The sequence below is a fragment of the Ailuropoda melanoleuca genome, chromosome 20 (assembly GCF_002007445.2).
Source record: "Ailuropoda melanoleuca isolate Jingjing chromosome 20, ASM200744v2, whole genome shotgun sequence".
Lineage (NCBI taxonomy): Eukaryota > Metazoa > Chordata > Mammalia > Carnivora > Ursidae > Ailuropoda > Ailuropoda melanoleuca.
In genome coordinates this window covers 14,226,662-14,251,218 of record NC_048237.1, presented here as the reverse complement: position 1 = coordinate 14,251,218, position 24,557 = coordinate 14,226,662, and the positions used below count along the sequence as shown (strand labels likewise).

General features: G+C 38.9%; 1 protein-coding gene across 9 annotated transcripts in view; it reads left to right on the top strand.

The window, feature by feature from the left end:
- SLC25A21 (solute carrier family 25 member 21) overlaps window positions 1-24,557 on the top strand; it is a 479,253-nt gene that overhangs the window by 352,748 nt on the left and 101,948 nt on the right. For all 9 annotated transcript variants that reach the window (XM_034648650.1, XM_034648645.1, XM_019806189.2 and 6 more), the window contains one exon: window positions 5,235-5,318. In XM_034648650.1, the coding sequence (XP_034504541.1) occupies window positions 5,235-5,318 (84 nt within the window). The remainder of the gene's footprint in view (window positions 1-5,234; window positions 5,319-24,557) is intronic.

Sequence of the window (24,557 nt, the reverse complement as noted above, 5' to 3'; positions counted from 1 at the left end):
CCCCCTCCCAAATCTCCATCAGTTCCCTACCCTAAAGCACCACAAACAATCATATGATCAAACTAAACAGCAGAGCGCTATGTGAACATAGCTTCAGGACAGATGTCATCATCTACCCCAATCTGACTCTTTGCAACTCAACTGCCACCCTTCGTATAAATATACTATAAATTACATATACACATACATAGATGCACATACGTGTATCTGTACATGTGTGTCCTAAAGCCTCCCCTCCCCAATACAGATGCCATCAGCCATCAGTATTTTTTAAAAATATGATAGATATAAAATTACTTTGCAGATAAAGGCATTGCATAAATTTGAGATTTTGAAATTTTCAAAAAACCTCATCCTAGAGCTTTTAAGGCAAGCAAAGTCATTTTATTTCTTACAGACGTATCTTTTTTATGGCATATCTTAAGAAGTGCTCAGACCAGCTGAATGCCTAACCTGGCATTTCTAACTGTGCCAAGAATCAACAACAGACTAGTCTGAAATTTGGTATCACCGACTAAGCACACAGATCTAAGTCAGTGGGAAAGGCTATAGTAATGGTTCTCGATCCGTTCAGAGAAAAATAAATAGTTTAGTGAGTGAGAACATTCTTCAGCTTTTAAAAATATGCTTGTACATTTGTTTGTGAACACTGAGCAGCCCTTCTTTGCCCTGGTGGTTACCACAGTAACTCCCTTCATGTTTATGGCACGGTGGATGACAGGGCTGTTCCCTCCACTCGGAGGAGTCTGCAGGACCGTGCTGCTTGGCACCCCAGCAGACGGGGTTGCTGGCTCCTGGGCAATGAGGCGTACATAGGGTTTGAGACACATGCCTTTCTTTGTGGTTCATCCTGACTGCACGTCAGGCACTGAATACTTCTCGAGTGTTACTCCACTGTCCCATTTGCCAGTTTGGCAGCAGGTTTTCATTCTAATAAGAGAAGTTTCTCAGATGGAGATTCCAGATGTGTCTAAGCTGGTTTTATTAGGACAATGGAAAGGTCCAACCTTTTCTTCTAAATACAATCAAGAGTAGTGTGGCTTTGCCTTTGTAATTTTACAAAGAGTTATATTACGTAACTGGAAAATTGTCTCCCCGGGCGTAGAGAGAATTTGTTAGCCCAGAATGCAGCTTGGAATAATGCTGACGTAAAGCTTCAATCCAAGAGAGAAACCTTTTAAGTTGCTGAAATGTAGTAGAGAGGAAGAAGGAAATTGCTGTTTTACATGATTGACCAAAATGCACTGTAATTATATCAACTTGAAACAGATTCCTTAGAACTGATAACTCTGTGATCCCAACAAGTCATGTGTAGTAGAACTAAATACTGCATGTACTTTCTCTGCAAAGTGTAGACATGCCGTATTTGAGATGTGCAGAAGAGACAGCTGTACTTGCCTTAACCTGCTTAATGGGACCTCCCGCTGCTTTAGCCTAGTGAAGAATGGCGGGTGGCTTTACTGAAGAATCCGTATTTACCCTGCCTGCCCATCCTTTTGCACTGCTGTACGACACAGCTTGTGGACTCTTCTCACGTGATGACGCCACTCTTGTTTGTAATTGACACAGCGTCACTCATCAGTCAGTTTCTAAGTGGAATACTCAGGGATTCCACTCACTGCTCTTGTTGCCTGTTCTAAAGTCCTGGGTAAAATTTAATCACGGATATTTAGCCCAAAGATAGCCTTCCCATTTTCCCTCTTTCCTCCAGTGTCTCCACATAGTAGTATTTTCTGTCAGCTACAGTCTACACATAGATAGGAGATTATCTCCAAGAAGAGTAATAATGGTATTTACTCAGTGCCAGTCAAACTCCTTGGCTGACACTGGATACTCTAAAACACTGTTATTACTTGCATATGGTAATCATCTATTTGCATAGTTCCTTCACCTAACTAGAAGCTTCTAAAGGGCAGGATTATGTTTTATTTCTTTGCAATGCCCCAAATATTGGAATACCTAATACATACTTAGCATTCAAGAACTCTTATTAACTGAATGAATGGCAGGTTAGAAATAGTATCTGTCAGATTCTACAAAAAGAAAGAAATTGCAGCTAGCAAGTCAAGTGCCTAGACTTCCAATAGCAAGGTTAGATGACTAGTTAATTGTGAAAGAACTGTAGTTTGTATTCATCTTGGTGTAAGCTGACGGAAGACCCGCCTCAGTGTTACCCAAGCACACAGACATCATTGACAAAGCCGATGTCTGGAACTTCAGCTGTGAAAGAGCGGCTAAGGTCATTTTTCTAGGCATTGGGATACACTTGCTTTGGTCCCTCTGCTGACTCATTTATAGTCCCTTCTAGGACCAGGGTCACATAACTGGGAGATGGCCATGCCAGAGTTCACTGAAGTACTCAGCTGAGGAGCGGGAAGAGGTCAAATGGTCTCTACTGGGCTTTTTGACTTTATCTCATAAATTTCCTCTCCCAACCCACTCAGGTCTCCACCTGAGCAACTGAATGCCACAGCAGAGTCCTATAACACCTGTCCTGAAGGAAATGTGGGAGGCTGCCATGGTGGGGGATCTCTTTCTTCACTTCTCTTGAAAGGACAGCTTTTCCTCACTAGCCTTTCTCTCATTTCCCCACCTGGAATGCTTTCTCCCGCTTACTCTTTTTGCCTCTGAATCCTATAGGACCAGCTCAAATCCCTTCTCCTTCCTGAGGTCCTTCCTGACGCTCTGCAGAAAGCAGTAATTGCTCCCTCTGATAAACACCTGGGCAATTTGGTGCTGGTGCTACTTGACATCGTGAATATTTTTCTTTGTATTGTAAATTATTTTTCTCATTTATTTATTTATTGTGACTCTTGACAGTGAAGATAATACCCTGAGTTTTTTAAAAACCTGTAGATCTTATTTCATATGGCAGTTATTTTAAAAAACACGTGGTAATTTGGGAAAAAAGCGTCTAGAAAGGAATTTGATGGAGGTCAATAAACTTAATGAGAATTATTACAGATACTATGAGAAAAATCTACAAGCATATAATACTCTTATGATATATAAAACTATTGTAAAGTATTTTCTTAAAAGAACAGTTAGAAAATAATGTTGGACTTCCCATCTAAGACCTAAGAAAATGTTTCATGCTTAGCAATGAATATAGGTTACAAATATGCAATTGGAGAGATGGAGATTCCTTTTCACACGAGAATCAACATCATATTTTGGAAATCACTCCCTATGTTGTTATTTGTAGTATAAACAAATTTTATGCCAAGTTATTTGTTGTGTGGGTGTACATGTAGTTTTCTATTTTGGGTTTAGTGTTAATTCATTTGTATCCAAAGTACCAAGGTATCTCATCTGTATGCAGTAGTCCAGAAATACCAAACATGGTCCATCTACCTGACCGTCAAATCGTGTTCTTGGTTCTGGACAGAACTGCTTACTGAGCCTTCTGGGCCGATGGTTATGCATACACCACATGTACCTCTAGGTCTGGAACAGTTTAAATGAGTTAGCTGTATCGGTCCATGATCTTCTGATGAGTTCAATACAATTTAAATTTTAGAGATATAGTTCTTATCTAAAAACTAACCTTCTAAAAATGATTATGCTAATAGAGGTTTAAATTCAATAAACAAAACCATTATGAAGATGAACATTTATGATGCTTTAAATTTTGGCAATAGTGGAATATTCCTTGCTGGGCTGAAGAGGATCAAGAGAGTGTCGTGTTGAATGTATCATAAAACATACACACGCACACACACACACAAACACATGCACGCGTATATATAAAGAGGAAAAAGATTATCCAACAAGCTTACCCCTTTCTTTACATTCCTGTTGCCACCATTGACATTCTGGCATTATATTCACCAGGATTATAGTACTGCCGTCATGGTTGTTCCGCCCTCCATACTCCCATTCCAATCTACCCAGTCAGGCAGTAAATATTTTTGTAGGTATTTCTATGTGTCCTGCTGGAAGAACTGTGCTGGAATACTCAACCTCCTCACCTCAGAATGACTACCCTCCTGGACGATTAGGTTCAGCAACTCTCTACTTTACAAAATCAAATATAATCCAGCCTCACTTTCCAGTTTTATAATATACTCATTCCTTTCATATGCCCAACTGCTTCAATCAAAGCAAAGTAGTCACTCTTTTCTGTGATATATGTGTCAGTTTTCAACGTAATTCCCTCGGGCCTGGAACCATAAAATACGCCATTCTTAGAGGTACAAGTGTTCGTGTTATAAATCCAACAATCTGAGAAAAATGTCTTAAAGTAAACAATAGAAGAGGTGTTTTTGAAAGTTCATTTAAAAATTTTTGGTGAAATTGTGGATGGAAGAGCAGAAGGGTCTTAACTCAGAATTGGGACAAGGAAGTTAAACACAAGTAGTGAGCAGACTAAAGAAACCCAAAAATGGAGAACAACTGGGATGTAGGGAAATGAGAGTCCTTGTCATAAATCTCATTAGAAACAAACCCCAGACTAAAATACAAAATAAATAATTTAAGACCCTCACATTGGGGAACTCCCAAATTTTGAAGGTTAGAGTCCGGAGATGCATGATCATAACCAAAAAGAAGAAAAAAAAGAATTATGCTTTTTAAAATGCGATAACATTTTTACTGAGCACCAACTATATACCGAACATGGTGCTCCTGTGGAAGTTCAGGCAGCCTGAATGTAATGACCAACTCTGCTCCATCACGAAGGAGAAGTAGGGATTATAAACTGTATCACAATATGACTGCAACTCTTGCTCTAAGCACAGGCTCCTGTCTGCCAGAATGAATTCCAAATTCACAATCAGGATCAAAGTTAGGCCATATTAGCTGCTCTGTATTTTTAACCTTTGTATTAAATTACCATCAAGGGGGCACTAATTAAGATAAGAAATAGAGCTACTTATTTGTTTCATATGCACCTTCAGATTTCTGAATTATACATTAAAACAATCTATGACATCTGTGTATGCTTTTTATAAAAGAAAAAGGCATAAATGCCTCGGGGTGCATCTGCCTGGCTAAGAAACCGGTGAAAAAATTCTATTCTATTAAAGTACAGAGAAATATAATTTTAAAGGCTGCAAATATAAGGTAGAGATTATATAAGGCAAATAAATCAAAATCTATAACAAAACCCAGAATATTTTAGATTAACCTGAAAAGGCTAAGTTTCCTAAGACTTTGAAAAATGAGGAAAGCCATTTGGCAAAATCCTTAACTTGGATTATTTTTGTTTGTTTGATTTTTTTTTTTATTCCTAGGTTCCAGATTCAGAGATGTGCAACTGATCCAAACAGTTATAAAAGCTTGGGAGACAGCTTTCGAACAATTTTCCGAATAGAAGGGTATGTATGGTTCTTTGTGTATGAACTTTATGTTGATATAGGCGTTTGACATATTACTACATAACATGTTTTTCTCATTTTGGATGGCTCATTTTCCTCGTGTTATTAGAGGAAAATATTTAAAAGGGTGCCTTCCTCCTTTTTGTGTGTTTTTCCTGGTAATACAATTGAAAACTAAATATGTATACATAAGAACTACCACAAAAATAATATTAATAATCAGTTTGCTGACTAGAAGACAATTTCTGTTTTGTGCCATTGAGATTTTTTAAAGTTCTCGTAACAGCAGCTATCTAAATGTAATAGTTCTCTATTTTGATTCTTGAATATAGTGTCCAAATGTGTTCCTTATTTGCATTGTGGCTTATGAATATTCAATCAAAACAGAACTATGTCAAAAATTGATGTGTCAGATTTGTTATCCTACCTACTAGATGATCAGATAAATAGAATATTTTTTTACACAAGCTAAAATTGTCTTTGATGTATAGATTCGGTTAAAGACTCTTTCCAGCATAATTTTCCAAAGGATATTAGATTTGCTTTTTGGAGTTGTTTACATAAGAAAATTGGTTGAAAATAATAAGTATGCAAAAAATGATAATGGTAATAATAATAACTAGTATATACTTAGCCTCTACAGTGTACTAGAAATCCTCCTTATAACTCTGTGAGGTAGGTTCTATTAGAATCCATTCCAGGGGCGCCTGGGTGGCGCAGTCGTTAAGCGTCTGCCTTCGGCTCAGGGCATGATCCCAGCATTCCAGGATCCAGCCCCACATCGGGCTCCTCTGCTGGAGGCCTGCTTCTTCCTCTCCCACGCCCCCTGCTTGTGTTCTCTCGCTGGCTGTCTGTCTCTGTCAAATAAATAAATAAAAATCTTAAAAAAAAAAAAGAATCCATTCCAGTTGGACAAATGAAGAAACCAAGATTCAGAGAAATTAGTCATTTTCACATATCCGAAAAATAATGGAACTGGGACTCAAATCTGGGTCTGCTTGACCTCAAAGCCCATGCACCTAACCTTTGTAGTTCACTACTCCTCTTGGCAGATATACTATGGATGTTATTCTCCCAATTGTTTATTTCAGTTAAACATATGTTGTGGCTGTGTTTCCATGACAGTATATATACTTTTAACAATACCGTAGTAATTTTTGTATCTACATGCTGCAATTTATTAAATTAATCCTTTTGGCAGACCACTAGGTTGTGCATTTTCACTATTACAAACAATGGTGCAATAAATATCCTTATACTATTTTTTCACATTTGTGTGCTCATATATTTTTTCTATAAAATAAGTTGCTGGCTATGGACATACAGGATCAAATGATATGCACATTTTATATTATAAATGTTACCGAATTATCGTCCAAAAAGTATCAGTATTTGAGAGTTCTCATTTCTCCACACCCTCTCCAACACTAGACATTATCAATCATTATTTGGTATATCTGTCACCCACATGTGTCTCCTGTTAATAATCTAACAGGTGAAAAATAAAATTGTCTACAAGCATTCTTTTGATTATAACTGGGATTGAACATGCTTTTATAACCATCAGATGTCATTTCTTTCATGGATTTCTTATTTGTGCTCTTTGCCCATTTTTCTTGGGTTCGATTTTTTATTGATTTGTAGAAGCTTGGTATATATTCTAGGTACTAATTCTTCAACTATGACATAGATTACAAATATTTTTTCCCAACTTGTCATTTTTCTTAGCGCTATAGTGCCTTACACCTTTCAGAACCTTGTCATTTTTGAAGATTGTGGTTTTGTTTTTTTTTGTTTTTGTTTTTTTTTTAAGATTTTATTTATTTATTCGACAGAGACAGAGACAGCCAGCGAGAGAGGGAACACAAGCAGGGGGAGTGGGAGAGGAAGAAGCAGGCTCACAGCAGAGGAGCCTGATGTGGGGCTCGATCCCATAACGCAGGGATCACGCCCTGAGCCGAAGGGACGCTTAACCGCTGTGCCACCCAGGCGCCCCTGTGGTTTTGTGATCATATCTATCATTCCCTTTATGATATCTGACCTTGTTATTGCATTAGAAAGAAGGATGTCTTCTAAGCCCAAGATTATAAATATTTTCTTCTGATATGTTTTACATCTTAATCATTAATCCATCTGAAAAAAATTTTTAATGCACCGTGTGGCATATAGGAATGAAATTTTATTTTCAAATGGTTAGTCAATTGCCCAAGCACCACTTGTTGGAAAATCTCTCTTTTACTCCCTCATTGGAAATGCTAGCCCAAACCTCTACAAATACATCATCTAAATCTTCGACTCTGTTTCTGCATTTCCTATTCTGTGTCATTAGTTTATCTATCTCTATGCCAGTATCATACTGTTTCAATTAATTTACTTTTGGAGTATTTGGGTAATATATAAAAAATATGCCCTGAAGTAGAAAGCCTAAACATTTTTTCTTTCTTTTTTTTTCTTTCTTTTTTTTAAAGACTTTATTTATTTATTTAAGAGAGAGAGCATACGAGCAGGGGAGGGGCAGAGGGAGAGGGAGAAGCAGGCCGCCCACAGAGCAGGGAGCCCAATGCAGGACTCGATCCCATGACCCTGGGATCATGACCTGAGCCGAAGGCGGATGCTTAACCAACTGAGCCACCCAGGTGCCCGGAAAGCCTAAACTTATTGTGGTACGGCACCCGTCCTACTATGGCCCTCCCTTCTTCCCCGGCTCATTCTCCATACGCGGATCTGCTCTAAGAACAGCAGATCTGCTCACATTCTTGTAGCTTTGCATGCTGGTTGTTCTCTTATTCCTACAGGACCAACCCCCTCATCCACACAAGAAATCATCCCTCTTCATTCAAGGATACCGTCACATTTCTCTCTCTCTCTGACCATCTTTTCTCTGCCACACGCTTTTTTTTTTTTTAAGCATATATGATATACAAAATATACCATGCATCTCTCTAATTTACTGTGGCTATTTTCTGTCTGTCTCCTCTCTCCCACCCCAAGGATATATTCCCCTAAGGGCCATTTTTCATTTAGCTCTGTATCTCCCGTGACTGTGTTTAGCACTGAGTAGAGATAGTAAGTGCCCATTAAATGAATACAAGTCATCACATCAAAAGCATAATGATGCAGAATGAAACAGAGATGATAATTCTTGCGATTGACCACACCCTCTGAATTTATGATAATAATCTTGGTGCCTGATTAACTATTTTTAGGTGACTAGTGACAATGAACCAGCAAATTCTTGCCAGTACTCTGGTGATATGGTAGCTGAGTGCCATACATTCATGATTTACCTGCATCTATGACAACTAGGATCAAAATCATGCTCATTTTACCCAAAATGTATGTAAAGGTAAAGAAATCCTCGTGCATTGTATAGTCAAGAGCAGTGTTGCTTCCCAGTAAAACCGTAGTAGCAGCATTGCCGAGCTCTGTAAGCTGTAACAGATATCTCTGAATTGGATGTGGGAGCTCCTTAGCCAGGCTCTTTATTTCATGTGTGTTAGGAAGAATTTGATGTTTCTGCTTTGATATCAAGCAATACAACAAACATACAGCATGTGTGGTCCTTGCATAGTAAAATTGGCCTTTTCCTAGACTGTATGTATAATTGCTTCTAGAGCAAACTGACATTCTTTCTGTAATGCCTTTAGATCTGGACATGTTATTAGCCCAAAGCCAGAGAGCTCTAGTCTCAGAGATAGAAATATTTGTAAAAAATACAAAATAAAAAAGCTTCCTGTTATTTTTGATACAGAGCAAGAACATTTCATAGTGTTGTTTAAAAAAAAAAAGGAAAAAGAAAAAAGAAAAACGCTTTTAGCACATGTTGTATTGGATTTTTTTTCCTAGCGAAAGCAGTTTCTTTTGATTTTCTTATTTAGCTTTTAGAGTACACTCTGCTTTCAAAGACATTTTTCTCACTCAGGGGCATCAGGCCAGTCTGGTCCATGGCTATAGGGACATGGTACAAGTCAGCTTGACTAGTAACATAGTTAGGACAACCCATCTCTCCTGGTTTTTCCTATATCCCCCAAGTTAAAGATTTTGAAAGCTATTTCTTTTCTGTTGTTTAAGAACATTAAAGTCTGATCATACTCTTAAAGTCTGCACAGATCTCCCATTTTCCTCTCTGCTATAAGAAAGTGAAGGGTACTCGTCACCGTTCAGAGAAATGCAGTTCCCCACTTCTCTGCCCAGAATTCATGTTTACAAGAGACAGTGGCTCAAATACATGCGTCCAAGTCCCTTAACCACTTCTAAGGTTCTTTTAAGAAGCAACATCGATATATTGTACTCAATGAAAGACAGAGCTTTTCAACCCAGCTTTACCCAAAAAAAAAGACCTTCCAAATGCTCGACAAGGATTTCTATTATATGGAATCATCATACTTAGTTAGCTTTTACCAAAGAGGCCAGTGTTGTTTTATCTAATGGAGAAGAGAGAACTCATAGGCAAGGAATTTGTCACTGTTGAGAGTCCTCCATTGTCACCTGATTTTTTCATCTTATTCTGCTTTGGCAAAAATAAACCCATAGGTCCATCTACTGAACTAGTGAACCCAGAAGACATAGTTAGCCTAGCTGATTAGGTGCCTTTAAAACCAATTAGTTTCGGGGCATCTGGGTGGCGCAGTCTTTAAGTGTCTGCCTTCAGCTCAGGGCGTGATCCCGGCGTTATGGGATCGAGCCCCACATCAGGCTCCTCCGCTATGAGCCTTCTTCTTCCTCTCCCACTCCCTCTGCTTGTGTTCCCTCTCTAGCTGGCTATCTCTATCTCTGTCAAATAAATAAATAAAATCTTTTAAAAAATAAATAAATAAATATAAAACCAATTTGCTTCATTTTGTAAATTCTCCCAGCAAGTAGCAGCTGGCGTCTCCACTTACCATGTGCTCCTGCATCGCGTCTTCCTTCCTTCTGTTTCAGAGTATCTCCTGAAAGTTTTTCTCGTCTCTTTTGTACCTGTTGCTCTAAAGAGAGTGATGGAGATGCTCACAGATGGGCGAGGGGAATAAAACAGAACTTAAGATATTCTGGTGACATAGGTAAAGAAAGATGTGAAACTAGTATTTATTTTTTTCAGTGTAACAGGCACAATTCTGGGGACTTTTTCATACATTATTTCCAACACAACATTCTTCCTCAACACAATGTAGCATTATGTCTGTATTTTGTATAAGGAAACAGAAGATCAGAGAAGTTAAATAACTTGCCGAAAGTCACACAGGTGTTAGTTCCCATTATATTATATCACCTTTTAGTAAACACCAAATTTTGTTATATATTAAACGAAAAGAGGACAATGTGAAAGTAGTGGCTATAAACCCCTAATTTTTAAATAGCTATTCTAAAACTTGCGGTAGTCCTACCCTCAAATCACATAGCAATTTAAAGCAGCTTTTATCTTTTCCTTCAAGCAAAACACGAAAACCCTGAGAGACTATGTATGTTCAGTTAATCGAATCTTGTCAATTCCAAGACAGCACCACAAACCTCTGATAAGACTCTTAATCTGGTTATTGTCCCATCCCTTACAAATGCCTCCACATCTCTGGTAAGTTCATGGTTTTCCATCAGTCTGCTCTCATCCTGCATGTTCCTCAGTTTTCTTCTGAGAAAAATTCATGGACATTGGTTTGCCCAAGGCAAATAACTCAGAAACAACTAGGTCGGATTAGACTTAGTCTCAAATGAGAAACATGTTGATTGCTGGTGCCTTCAGAAATATGGTATTCTTCAGAAAGTATTACTGTAGAAAATATGTGGTTGCATTTGGGGGGCATTTGAACTGTGTTTTGTTTCACGATTTGTTTTCTGTAACCACTGATGCTGCCCCAAGTATCATCTTACAATCAGACCACTTGGTGATTATAATATTTTCTAGTTAAATGACATTTAAGGCCTCGTTTTATGAGCTCCAGCATAATTGGCTAATTTGGTAAACTCCAGATGTGTGAGATAATGTGCCACTCGTTTAAGTGCCTTTCAGACGGCATAAATGGCACAGCCCCAGGAGGTATAATCACTCCCTCTTGTTTTCATTAAGAAGGGGAATGAGTGGCTTGTGACACAAACAAAGGAAGCGGGACGTCTACAACTCAAAATCAAGTACAACCTGGTAAGATTTGGATATTTTCTTTTTGCAGGTGGACCAACTCCAAGATCTTGGGCTTAATTTGGTGTCTTAGTGGGTCCACTTTTAAAAACACGGTTTACCTAATGTAACGTGACCAGGTGATTTGAAAGCACCCTTGCACCTAAATAGAAAGACTTGCCCCTAGAGAAAACCCCCTAAGCAGACTCTGGAAACCCCCTCACTTTCACATGGAAGGGAGGGGAACTACTGGACTTGAAGAGACGGTGGAGGCACTGAGTCGTCCCAGGAATGGCAGTTATTTGAGCAATCAGCCTCCTCCCCCCCTAAGCCAGGTTCCAACTTCACAAGGCCCCATAGTCGCTGTTACCTTTTCTCTCTCCTCTCTACCCCACTTCTCATCCAACAGAAACCACTTCTACCCAGTCTTGCTAAGCTGGAGTGGAGCAGCTGGTTCTTAACGTCGCTGTTCCCTGGATCCTGAGGCTGGTCCTCTTATCCGATATAGAGACCCAACGCAGTTCACATGCAGCTGAGTGGTGAGTCCCTGTGTACTCACTGCTACTTAAACAGCGCAGAGTTTTCGCTCAGATGGATAATTACAGACTGTATCCCAGGCCCCTAAGCAGATAATTTGCAGTGCAAATCAATGGTGTATGGATCATTGGGTATTGATTGGGTTTGCAAGCCTGGGGGGCCCAGGTGAATTCATTCGTTGGTGGGTGCCAGATGTCCACTGTGCCTTATGTGTGAGTGTCCTGGTGCCTTGAGTGTCTTCTCTCACCTCCTTTTTGTTTTATCAGAGGCCCTTCCTGGTACCCGCCGGACCTCCCTTGAATGCTCCCTTGTGTTGGACTGTTTTCAGCTTTCTCGTGATATAATCGAGATAGAACAATGTGAAGGTTAAGGTGTACTATGGGATGATTTGATACACGCATATATTGCAAAATTATCACCACAATAGGGTCAGTTAACACATCCATCACCTCACATAATTACCATTTGTGTGTGGTAGGAACACTCATGATCTACTCTCTTAGCTTCCAAGTATCCAGTGCAGCGTGATTATAGTCGCCATGCTATGCATTAGATCCCTGCTCCCTTGTTTTCCTCGGTGATAGGGAGGAAAGCAGACCATCCCAGCTGCTCTTGCTCCCACGCTAGAGTTCTGCTCCGGCCTGCCTGCGCTTCTTAATGATGGCACAACAAAAGTCCTCCATTTAGGGGCGCCTGGGTGATGCAGTCGTTAAGCATCCGCCTTCGGCTCAGGGCGTGATCCCGGCGTTATGGGATCGAGCCCCACATCAGGCTCCTCCGCTAGGGGCCTGCTTCTTCCTCTCCCACTCCTCCTGCCTGTGTTCCCTCTCTCGCTGGCTGTCTCTCTCTGTCAAATAAATAAATAAAATCTTAAAAAAAAAAAAAAAAGTCCTCCATTTAGGTAGGGGAGAGAAAAAGAATAAGAAAACAACACAAGAGGTGAGAGTTTGGAGAATAAACTCTAGCAAATCTGTCCAGCAGGTCTTACACATGGTGGGCCCAGGTCCAGATTATGGCATCTGATAAACTGAGCCATTTTCTTCTTCCAAATCTTCTCCCGTTTTGCAAAGAGAAAAAAGAGTTGATCTCAATTCAGTCATGGGCCTACAATCATTATTCCTGAATGATCTGTGTTCCTTTTAAAAGTGGCTTATCAATGCTTAGTATATTGTACTCATAAAATTTTAGACATGAAATGTATGTAAAAGCTTTTCACAGAAAGTATGTGGCTAAGTACTTTAAACTCTGATTATTTAGCAAGTCAAGGTTGAAAATGAAAGAATGCAGGGTAAGGAGAAAATACTAACGAAGAGTATTTTTTTTAAAGATTTTATTTTATTTATTTGACAGAGATAGAGATAGCCAGCGAGAGAGGGAACACAAGCAGGGGGAGTGGGAGAGGAAGAAGCAGGCTCATAGCGGAGGAGCCTGATGTGGCTCGATCCCATAACGCCGGGATCACGCCCTGAGCCGAAGGCAGACGCTTAACCGCTGTGCCACCCAGGCGCCCCCGAAGAGTATTTTTTTTAAAAAAGCAGAAAGTTGAACCATTGGCACATTATTTGGTGTTTCTGTTCTACCAGATTATTTTATACCACTGCGAAGGCAAATAGTTGCTGGTTTAAGCTGTACTGGGTTGTAAAGTGGTCTTTACAATCAGGGATAATGAATTTCCAGAGTGCTCAGATAGCAGCATCCTTGTGCTTCCAATATCCCAGAGCTCTGTCAGAGGTCTTTTGTTCTGCCCACAGAGTGACCTTTAAAATGGTTTCAGCTCCTAGATTTTCCTCCTGTCATCACCATAGATTGCTAGCTGACAGTCACACTCTGACTCCCCCAGCCTCTCACTAACAATACTTTCTGACTTACTGACTGGCCTTTGGCAAGGATTTAAGTGTTGCCAAAGAATAAGTGAAAACGTTTGCAGTGATGTCAGCTCGTCAGCAAGGCCTGATTAAGAGACCAAACACAGCCTCTTCCAGCTCGCAGTGCTGACAAGAAGGAAAGGAGGACCAGTTGTTTGGGTGGAAGTAGTTGTCTTTCGGGAACGTTAGTGTCTCAATCCAGAACCTGAGCAGATATTCCCCATGTTTTATAGAGTGTTAATGGGAGGTGAGAGGATTCTATGGCCAATGGGAGATGTCCAGTTGGAAATATTTTCAAGTCTTTTTTTTAACTTACTCTGGATTTCTGATTAGCTAGATGCAGTCACGTTGGGGAAAAAAAATGTCTTAACCAAAACCCTAATCTTTTTTCGAGCGATTGTTAAACTGAACATTTTCAGATGAAAATGAGAAAGAAAAGAAAATCTCCTAAAAACTCCTACCTTTGTCTGATTCTCTTAATGTAGAAAATAAGTTAAGGGTGCCTGGGTGGCTCAGTGGGTTAAGTGTCCCACTCGATTTCAGCTCAGGTCATGATCTCAGGTTGTGAGATCAAGCCCTATGTGGGGCCCCACACTGGGCGTGGAGCCTACTTAAAATTCTCTCTCTGCCCCTCCCCCCACCACCACTTGCACACACACTCTCTGTCTCAAAAAAAAAAAAAGGAAAGAAAGAAAATAACTTAGGCATGATTTGACATAAGTTAAAGAAGTTAATTTTTCTTTTGGGGGGGTGGGTGGGTTTGCAGAAGGACAGAGAGTCTCAAGTAGACGCCATGCTGAGCACAGAGCTGGATCCAGGCTTCAGTCTCACAACCCTGAGATCATGACCTGAGCTGAAACCAAGAGTCAGGTGCCTAACCAACTGCGCCACCCAGGTGCCCCAGGAGTTAATATTTTATCATCATCATTGATTCAGCCGGCATCTCTGATTTCATGGAATTCCATCTTTCTGTCTTCTGTTGGGACATCTTCTATTCCTGGCCATATGCAGATTTGATCTCATTTTATTTTCCTTGGAAAGACAAGGTCATGTGGATTTTTTAATATTCTAGAACACTGTTAAGGTAAAAGCATTGACAAGATCCATCCATACATACGTGAACATATACATGTATTTAAACTGAGTTGCTTATAGTTTAGATTGCTACATTTTCTCTGTAAGTCCCATGAGTCAGATACCACTGGAGAATCTGACTGTTAATTATGGTTAGGTTTCTACTCAGTTCCTGCTTGGAAATCTGTTTCATCACCCAATTACAATGCTCTTGTCTCTAGTTCATGAATTTTTGTCTAGTCTCATGACTTTAGCTTTACCTTTCCTCCAGGTATTTCAGGTGGTTTGAAAGGAAAAGGTTCAGACACTCTTGTTATGACAGTGATTATATTCAAAACCACTGTTACTATTTTGACCCTTTACTGTTTGTGAAATGTGTCCACATGCCTTACCTCACTTGTTGCTCACAAGAACCCTGGCAATAAGCAGGTGGGAAGTATGATCCCTAGTTTTCTGGTTGGGAAATTGATAAGAATGTTAAGGGACTTGCCCAACATCCCATAGCTGGTGTTTATTGTGGTGAGTGTTCATCTGAGGTCGTCTGCATCCTGTATCATGCTCCCTACTCTGTCAATAATTTAATAGTGGCATTAGTAATAAGAGCAGCAACACCTCAGATTTACACTGTTCCCAGTAAGGGCTCAAAGCATTGTCATATATGTCATCTCACTTGGCTGAATAGCATCTGGGGGAGTGGGGAGGGTAGGGGAAGGTAGAATCTGGTGTGGTTGATTACTTCTGCAAACCAACAAACTTCAACAGAAGGGAGGTTAGTGAGATTCCCAGAATAATAGATTGGTTCCTAAGATCAGCACCCAAAGAAGACAAAGGTGCACTTTTTCTTTAAATGACATCTTGGACAAATGAAATTGGACTAAAAATGTATTATGAAGTGTGGCACCATCCTCCCATGAGACCAAGATAGAGGTCCATAATCCTTTGGACAGAGCCCTGTTCAAAAGAAGTTAAGGATGCGGTTTAAGGTTAAGACTCATTGAATGAACTCATTTATTTGACCTGTCAGTGCCTTTGCCTAGCTGAACTTGAATATTGAGTAATAACCAGGAAAACCTCATGAAACATGAGATAAGGCATTTAACCAAAGTTTCTTGGATGAATTGTCAGATGAAGTGAAAATCATCATATGACTGTATTAAATGTTAAAATATGTGGTCACCAAAATCTAAACAAGATGCCAGCCATATTCAGTGGCCCTGTTCTCCTGCTGATAAATACTGTTCATAAGTCTCTTTGTCTGACCACAGAGAACTTGTAGGAAAACAACGCCCTGGGTACCAGGAATTCTAATGTAGACACAGTCTCAGTGGTAACAAAAAAGGGGATTAAGTATGAGATGAGTTTTGGAAACCGTCAAAGAGAGTTTATAAGTTTGTGTTAGATGAATAAGTTCTTTGATTTCTTTACATAAAGCTTTAACTAAATTAGAAGAATCTAGAACCAAAATGAAACAAAGGACATGCTTCGGTGTCATTACCATTTTGTATTCTTACAGTTTTCAGTGAACAGGTCAACACACATTTCAAAACTCAAATAATAAAATTCCCAGAAATTGGCACTATTTATAAAAGAACTAAAATTAAAAGAATATTGCAATGTAACCCATTAAGCAGTGGATCAAGGACATAACAATTACTAGAGATCTGGCTTCATATGTAAAAAAAATATCTGTGTTAGATTACGAAAATGTTTCTTGACCACTTGTTCACTCCTTAATCCCCATGGTCTGACTTCTGTCTACACCATGTATTTACAAACTGCTGTCTCAGAAGTCACCACAGGACTCCTATCCTTTTCCATGGGATCTGAGACATTGGGGATTGTAAGATGTGCTATTATTTTATGTACCATTAGAAAGAGGAAACGCTGACAACTAAACTCCTTGGAGTGATTCAATAATGAATACTGGTGTTGACTGAGAAGGAGAAGTTTTGAATGACTTTCTACTCTTTCTTGTGAATGACTGATGATAGCCAAATTATGTCACTTACACATTCATAAATCTCTGATGATTTCCTATTGATCCATGTTGTAGGGTGCCACTAAGATGGCCCTAATGATCCCTGCCCCCTTGTATAATCCCCTCCTTTTAAGCATAGACTAGGCTTATTGACTCTCTTCCAATAAAGAGAATATGGCAGAAATGATGAGATGTCACCTTTGAGATTAGTATATAAAAAAACTGGCTTCCATCATGGTAAACCCTTCTTATTTTTCTTGCTCTTTTGATTTCTTGGAATTTTATTGCTTTTAAGTAAGCTCCTCTATGGAGGAGCCCATGTGGTAAGGAACTTAGAGTAGCTCTGGCCAATTGAGAAATTGAGGGCCTCTATTTAACAGTTTGGAACTGAATACTACCAAAAACCACCTGAGTGAGCCAGATAAAACCTCAGGCCCCAACTGATAGTTTGACTACAATCCCCTAAGGGACCTTGAGTCAGGGACACATACTAAGCCACGCCCAGATGCTTGACCCACAGAAATTGCGTGATGATAAAAAATACACAAAAACAAATACCTTGACATGGTATTTATTTGGAGTTCTCCATATCTGCTTTCTGAATCTTTTAAGTTTTATCTTACCTAGTGTCATCACATGCATGTTATGGTCAAGCCCTTCTGGACCAATTTAACTCCTGAAATGATTCTTCTGTGGTTTTTCTCATGCATATTCATCAGCCCAGAATGGCATTTTTTTCTTTTGTCCAGCTCTGGTAATTCTGGTCATCCATAAATAACCAGTTTTCATGCCACCTTCTCTTTATCGCCTTCTCTCATTACCCAAAATGGAAATTAATGTTCTCTATCTGTTCTCTTATGCCCTCTTCTTCCTCCATAACAACATTTCTCTTCAGAGTCAAAGAGACCTGGATTAGAATCCCACATATAAGTTTGGGGACCTTGGGCAAATTACTTAATGTCATTATACTTCAGTTTCTTTATTTGTTGCATAAAATAGTAGTATCTATGTTACTATGTTGCTAGCACTTAGTATAATAGATGGTATATAAGTATGCACACCATAATCATTAACTGGCTCCATTATTATTACTTTCTATTGTAGCTAACTATTTGTAACTATTCACAGTCATTTAAATGTGTGGAGCTCTGATAAAATCTCTTTGGGGCTTCTAAAGTGTATCACACAATTCTTTGTATATAATCATCATCCAAGTTACATTTGCTGAATTTAATTAAATGATTAGTAGTTTCACATACCAAGCTATTGTGGCCACATTAATATAGAAAATAAATATAGTCAAATCTAAATAAGTACCAAGAATAATTTATGATGCTGCTGGTACCATTAAGACAAAAATTCTAAATATGATAATTTGCCTCTATCTCCTGAAGAGTAACATCTTCGTAACAGTCTCAGAAGATAGTAGAATATTATTAAGGGCCATGAAGGTGTCTGAAGGTAGGGAGTTGGCTTTTAACATTGAGTTTTTAGATTCAGGGGACTCACCATTGACAAGTGTTGTTGGGATACTCGACAGGTCTAGTTAGGGAAACTGGAAAAGCTGATGAAGACCCACGTGAAGGCAAACAGTCTACCCCCATTGCTTAGAATGTGTTCTATCTTTATGACACTTGCCTGCCTAGGGTTTAATAAGCACAGGGACCCAGAACAGTATAAATAAAAGCCAAATATTCTGGTCAATAAAAAGGTGAATTAAAGTAAAAGCAAGCAAATGTTTAAAACATAATCAGAGGCAAATGAAGAGTTAGAATCTTAAAAGACTGTATTAACAAACTTTTGGTTCCAGCAATCAGAGTAGTTTGTATCAGAACAACTGTCCTGCTGAAAGCAACTATAAACATTGGACAAAATACACAAAACTACTTTTGAAGGCATTAGAGAGTCATCAAAAGCAGGCAGAACTTGCAAAGAGCTACAAGACCTGAGGGAAGGAAGCCCACCTCAGTGAACTCTACATTTACCCAGGCTTTTTCCATACTTTGCTAAGTCTTGTGGGATGGGGTGGGGAAGGGAGTTCAGACCAAGTCTTAGTTGAGGAGAGGAGTGGGAGATTGGTTTGCAAAGCTCTCATAAGTCTGGGATGTGAGAAGCAAAAATATCCCAAAGAAGAGGGAAACTAGAGAGAAGTGAACTTTGGGTTTATATGCAATTTCTCCTTGAGGCATTTGCCAACTCCTAAGCTACATGTGAATAGGAAAAATTCTCACAAAGCCAGCAAAAAGCAAAACAAAACCCCAGAAGCTGAGAGGCTATAGAGAGGAGCAGAAAGTTCAGCAGCCCCATGATGCTGGGGAGACAAGGGTTGGACTTAAAACCCAGCCAGGTAGAGGAGTTCCGGTAAACACAACAGGTTTTCATTTGAGACTCAGAATGTCCGCATCCAAGAGGAAGGGCTCTGCCCTAGGAATAAGGGCAAAATAGAAACGCATTGTTTCTAACAAAGCCTAAGTCCAACCCTCAGCAAAATGAAAGTGATCTGCTATATTCTCTCTGTTCACTAGGAGAGCATTTATTCCTCTTTGGGGGGAAAAGGCATCATCCAGAGGATCTCTGAATTGTTTTATGCACGATGCCCTACCTTCAATTAAAAATCACAGGTTCTAAGAGAAGAAAAGACGAAAGAACCAAATATCAAGGCAAACGCAAACAATAAGTGACTCAAATTTTGGGATTATCAGACGGTGATTTTTTAATTTAATTTTTATTGTGGTAGCATGTACATAACATAAAATTTACCATTTTAACCTTGTTTAAGTATACAGTTCAGTGGCATTAAGTACTTTCACTTTGTTGTGAAACCATCACCACCATCCATCTCCAGAATGCTTTCATCTTCCCAAATTGAACTCTTTTCTCACTAAACAGTAACCCCCTATTTCTTCCCTGCCCCCAGCCCCCGGAAGCCTTTCTGTGTCTCTGAAGTTGACTACTCTAGATACTTCATACAAGGGGAATCGTACTCGTCTTTTTGTGATTGGCTTATTTCACTTAGTATAATGTCTACAAGGTTCATCCATGTGGTAGCATGTGTCCAAATTTCTTCCTGTGTTAAGACTGACTAATATTCCATTGTACGTATGTACCATATAGTGTTTATCCATCCTATGTCGGTGGACAGTTGGGTTGGGTTGTTTTCACCCTTTGGCACTGAGAACAATGCTACTGTGAATGTGGGTATACAAATATTTCTTCAAATCCCTGCTTTCAACTTTTTTGAGTATATCTGCAGAAGTGAAATTTCTGGATCATATGTAATTCTATGTTTGACGGACAAGAACTTTTTTAAAAAGATATAATAAATATGCCTGAAAAAGTAAAAGAAAGGGAATTTCACCAGAGATACGAATCTTTTGTTTTTTAAAGACTCAAATGGAAATCTTAAAAAATACTGTAGCTAAAAATAAGAATTCGGTAGGTGGATTTTTAACCCACATGTTATATTGTCAGCACTTAACTTGTTAATTATCTTATAAATATTTAAATATGATGGAACATGTTTTATCTGACTACATTGCAGTAGTAGGTACTCATATTGTAATTCGTTGATTGAATAAGTACAGATATAATAATAATAACAAAAATTTTTGCTGAGAGAAATCATAAAAGTTTTTAAAAATTCATTTTAAGCAACTAAAATAATCATAATTTGCCAGGAGCCAGGCACTTTGCTAAGTGCTTTACATACGCTAACTCTGTGTATTCTTACAACAACCTATGGGAGAGGAGCCATCATTCTTTCCATTTTACTGATGCATCAGTCAAGGCCAAAACGTTTATGTAACTTATCTAATGTTTCATAGGTTGTAGGAGTTTGAGCCCATGTGATCTGGGTCTCGATCTTTATCTCTACATTACTTTAAAAGAAATAATCTTTCAAGAAACATAAATTGTTCTGTTTTGGCTGACTGGCTAGTTGCGAATCTTAGAAAATAAATGAAAAGTTGAGAAGCCAGATTGCTTGGTGACATGTGCCAGGGCACTAAACTTTTCTTGTAACTTGACCTTTCCATCTTCGCAGATGTTCCTTCTGGACAACGGGATACTACTTGATGTATTTTGGCATGGGCTCTGTTATGTATGTTTGACATATAAGAGACAACACCATGATGAACAAATGTCCCATCTTTCTCCCTGAACTCCAAATTGCCCAAGGCCACAAGATACAAAACACGGGTTTAAAGTTGACACTCTCCATTTCCTCCTTTCATGTTGGTGGATCTCATTCTCAGGGTGCTGACATTTTACCTTTTCTACATCACTGTCTTCATATCTTCCTTTACCCCATCATTTATTTTAAATGTTTAATCTTTTTTGCTACACCTCGTCAGAGGATGACGGCTTTTGATGGCAGATCTCTTCTCCAGTGATGGGACATTCCTTGGGAAATCCATTTCTTTCAGCCTTGGCAGGGAAGAACATATATTTATTGCACAGAACAAAGGGAGTATTCATCAGAGCCTTAAGATTCCCAATATATTTGCCGTCAGGTCTCTTTTCCTCAAACTCTTTGTTCATCCAGGTTACGTTTCTAAGTGCCTCACATCCTATTTTAATCTCTTATTTCGGACCCTTCGATATAAAGGACCCTTTCATTGTTTCTTTGCTTGCTTGTTTGTTTCTTTTCTTTCTAGAAAAAAGAGCTACTCATTTCAGACAGAATTAAAATGAACAAAATTAAAACAACAGCTCCTTTTGTGATCGTGGACAGTCACTTTATTCAGTATTTCTTAGTGTCTCTCTGTTTTTAGACCCAATTCCCTAGAGTTTACATAGCTTTTTGATATAAGAGATGGAGGGCGAACAACATTACTCTGGCTAAGAACAGATTTCTGTATCTTTTCTATATTTATGCTGTTTCATTACTGGCCTTAAAAGAACACTCGTAACCCACCAAGCAAATAGTATTTATTGGCTGCCCATATTTACGCAGCCTTCTGTTAAGCCCCACAGAGAGTACATTAAAAAGGCACAGCTTTGGCCTTCTAAAATCTTAATTCTGCAGTGAGATAACTATGTGAGCAAGAATTATTGTGCGAGTCATGACTCTGTTAGCCTTTGTAAAAAAATATCCTTTGAAAAGCAACTGTGAAAATGATACATATTTGACCAGAAAATAGATTTGCATTCTCTATACCTCCATACCTCCTCACATCTCTTGTATAACCATTCTCAATCACAGGACAACAAACTACAAAAACTCTGAGGAGACTTTCCAGACAGAAGTAAACTGTCCCCATAGGAAATAAAAATCTTCAAAGTGTCCCTTTCATTGAGCTTGTTTCTTTTTCTACGACAAATGGACACATCAGACATAAAATTTAATTGAGACACACAAGTAAGGGTCTGGCTTACCTGAGTAGGAGAGATGACAGCGTTCCATTAAGGAGACAGCAAAGCGCTAACAACGCATTGACTATATCACAGAATACTGAACTTCTAATCACCATTCTCTCTTTGGACCATCATTATTTAGGATTTCAGCAGCCTCCTGTTAAACTCTACTGCGAGCTTCTATTTTACACATCTTTTCCTGTGTGTTCGTTTTAATTTAAGAGCCAGTGTGCATATTGACAATTCTTTGACAGCAAAGGTAAAACCACCAGGAGTGTATCTGTTTATTGAGGACTGACAGCTTTATAGCTAACATAAAAATAATCTAATGTTTATTGGGGCAAATGTTTGGACTGAGGATTAAGAGAAACTAGTGAATAGAGAAAACCTTTTCATCCTATTCAGACTTTTCAAATAAGGTTTGGGATCAACTACATAAAAACTTTTTGTGTCGATTTCTTTAACACTCTTCCCTTAATTTGGGCCCCTGCTCACTCCCTTCTACTTTGCTACCCCCAAATTATGTTTTACAACAGAGGTTTTGAAGTAAGTAAAACCTTGAAGATGAAGATGCTACCGTTCAGAGATTCATTGCCATAGAATTTACACGGGCCATGCAAACTTTCTAGATAACAGTAAAGCGAAATCTAAACCACATTGCTTATCATATCAACTGTCTTTTCTGCTGTTTCCTATAACTTACCTATAGTAAGAGCTCTTAAATTTCTTTGGTCTTGTTTTTTGTTTTTGTTATTTTTCATCATTGTTGGTGGGGAAGGGGGACAGACTGCTGTAAACTGGTTTTAAACTGTGAAATTGTTTTTCGCTTTCACCTATAGCTGAATATCAACAGCATTAGATTTTTGTCTTTATTTTAAATGAGACATTTGAAAGGTTTCAAAAAATAAGCGATTCTTTCTGTAAGTAGAAGTATTACCCATTTACGGGGCGCCTGGGTGGCGCAGTCGTTAAGCGTCTGCCTTCGGCTCAGGGCGTGATCCCGGCGTTCTGGGATCGAGCCCCCACGTCAGGCTCCTCCGCTATGAGCCTGCTTCTTCCTCTCCCACGCCCCCTGCTTGTGTTCCCTCTCTCGCTGGCTGTCTCTATCTCTGTCGAATAAATAAATAAAATCTTAAAAAAAAAAAAAGTATTACCCATTTGGAAATGATCTGTTAGATTAAAAATAGTTCACCAAATTAATGTTAGATTAATGATACTTCACTTTACTTTTTTAAACTTGGTATTAGTTATAATTCCCACTAACATCTCTTTGCCTACATCTTTCCTCCAAAAAATAAAAGAATTTTATACTCCTCTAACTTATCCTAGCTATTGCTTCTTCTCTCTTTACCACACTTCCCCACCCCCACCCGGCGCTGATCCTATTTTAGGTTGAGTAAAATAAATGGGAGAAAAAATATAGGCAACTTGTTAAAGGTCACTTGCTAAGGAGTGGCTGCGGAGCTAGAAATGCAAACCAGGTTTACTGGCTGCCTCCAGCGCCCCAAGGCAGTTATCTAAAGTGCACTTTCCCTTTGAAAAAAAATATGCATCTCCTGACAAAGCTGATATGTGAACATTCACATAACTCAGTTCTCAATTTCACCACCAGGACTAAATGTCCCTGTGGATATGGGTAGGTTTTTGTGCAAGTGTGTTGTGTATCATACATGCGAATAGACCAGAGAAATTCCGGGGATGTCAGAATCTTGCAACAGCTGAGGCTCTTAGACCAAGTATGTATCTAAAGCTAATTAGCATGTCACCACCAGGCAGTAGTGAGCTATTCAAGGGTCCAGATCCTTTCACAGCTGTCTTGATGTCCCTGGGACCCGACACAGTGCTTGAATCTTAGACTGAAATCAACAATTGTTTGTTGAACTCAACGAAACTAGATTAAAATTTTTAACTGTTTAAAAATGGTTTTGGTCCTTTTCTTAAAGAAAATAATATACTATTTCTTTATTTATTAAGTGGAACACAGAATTTATTCCTCAACGGATTTAATTTATTCTTAATTCCTTTCTGCATCACATCCATGGTGGTGATGATTACCTACATTATATTTTTTTATTATTTTTTTGTTTCTCTGGGCTTATTTTCATAGATTCCACATATAAGTGAGATTATACAGTATTTGTCGTTCTATGTCTTATTTTTTTTATTATGTTCAGTTTTAAAGTGTTATAATATGTTATCATGCAGAGATTGCTAGTCAGCTGGCAGTTATGGTGTCCATGGAATTTTCATTTTGTTCCTAGGGCATCAACTTACTACCTCTTCCTGAGAGCTAACTTAGAGACTTGTGGGTCCTTCTTCGGATTTACATGGTGCTAATA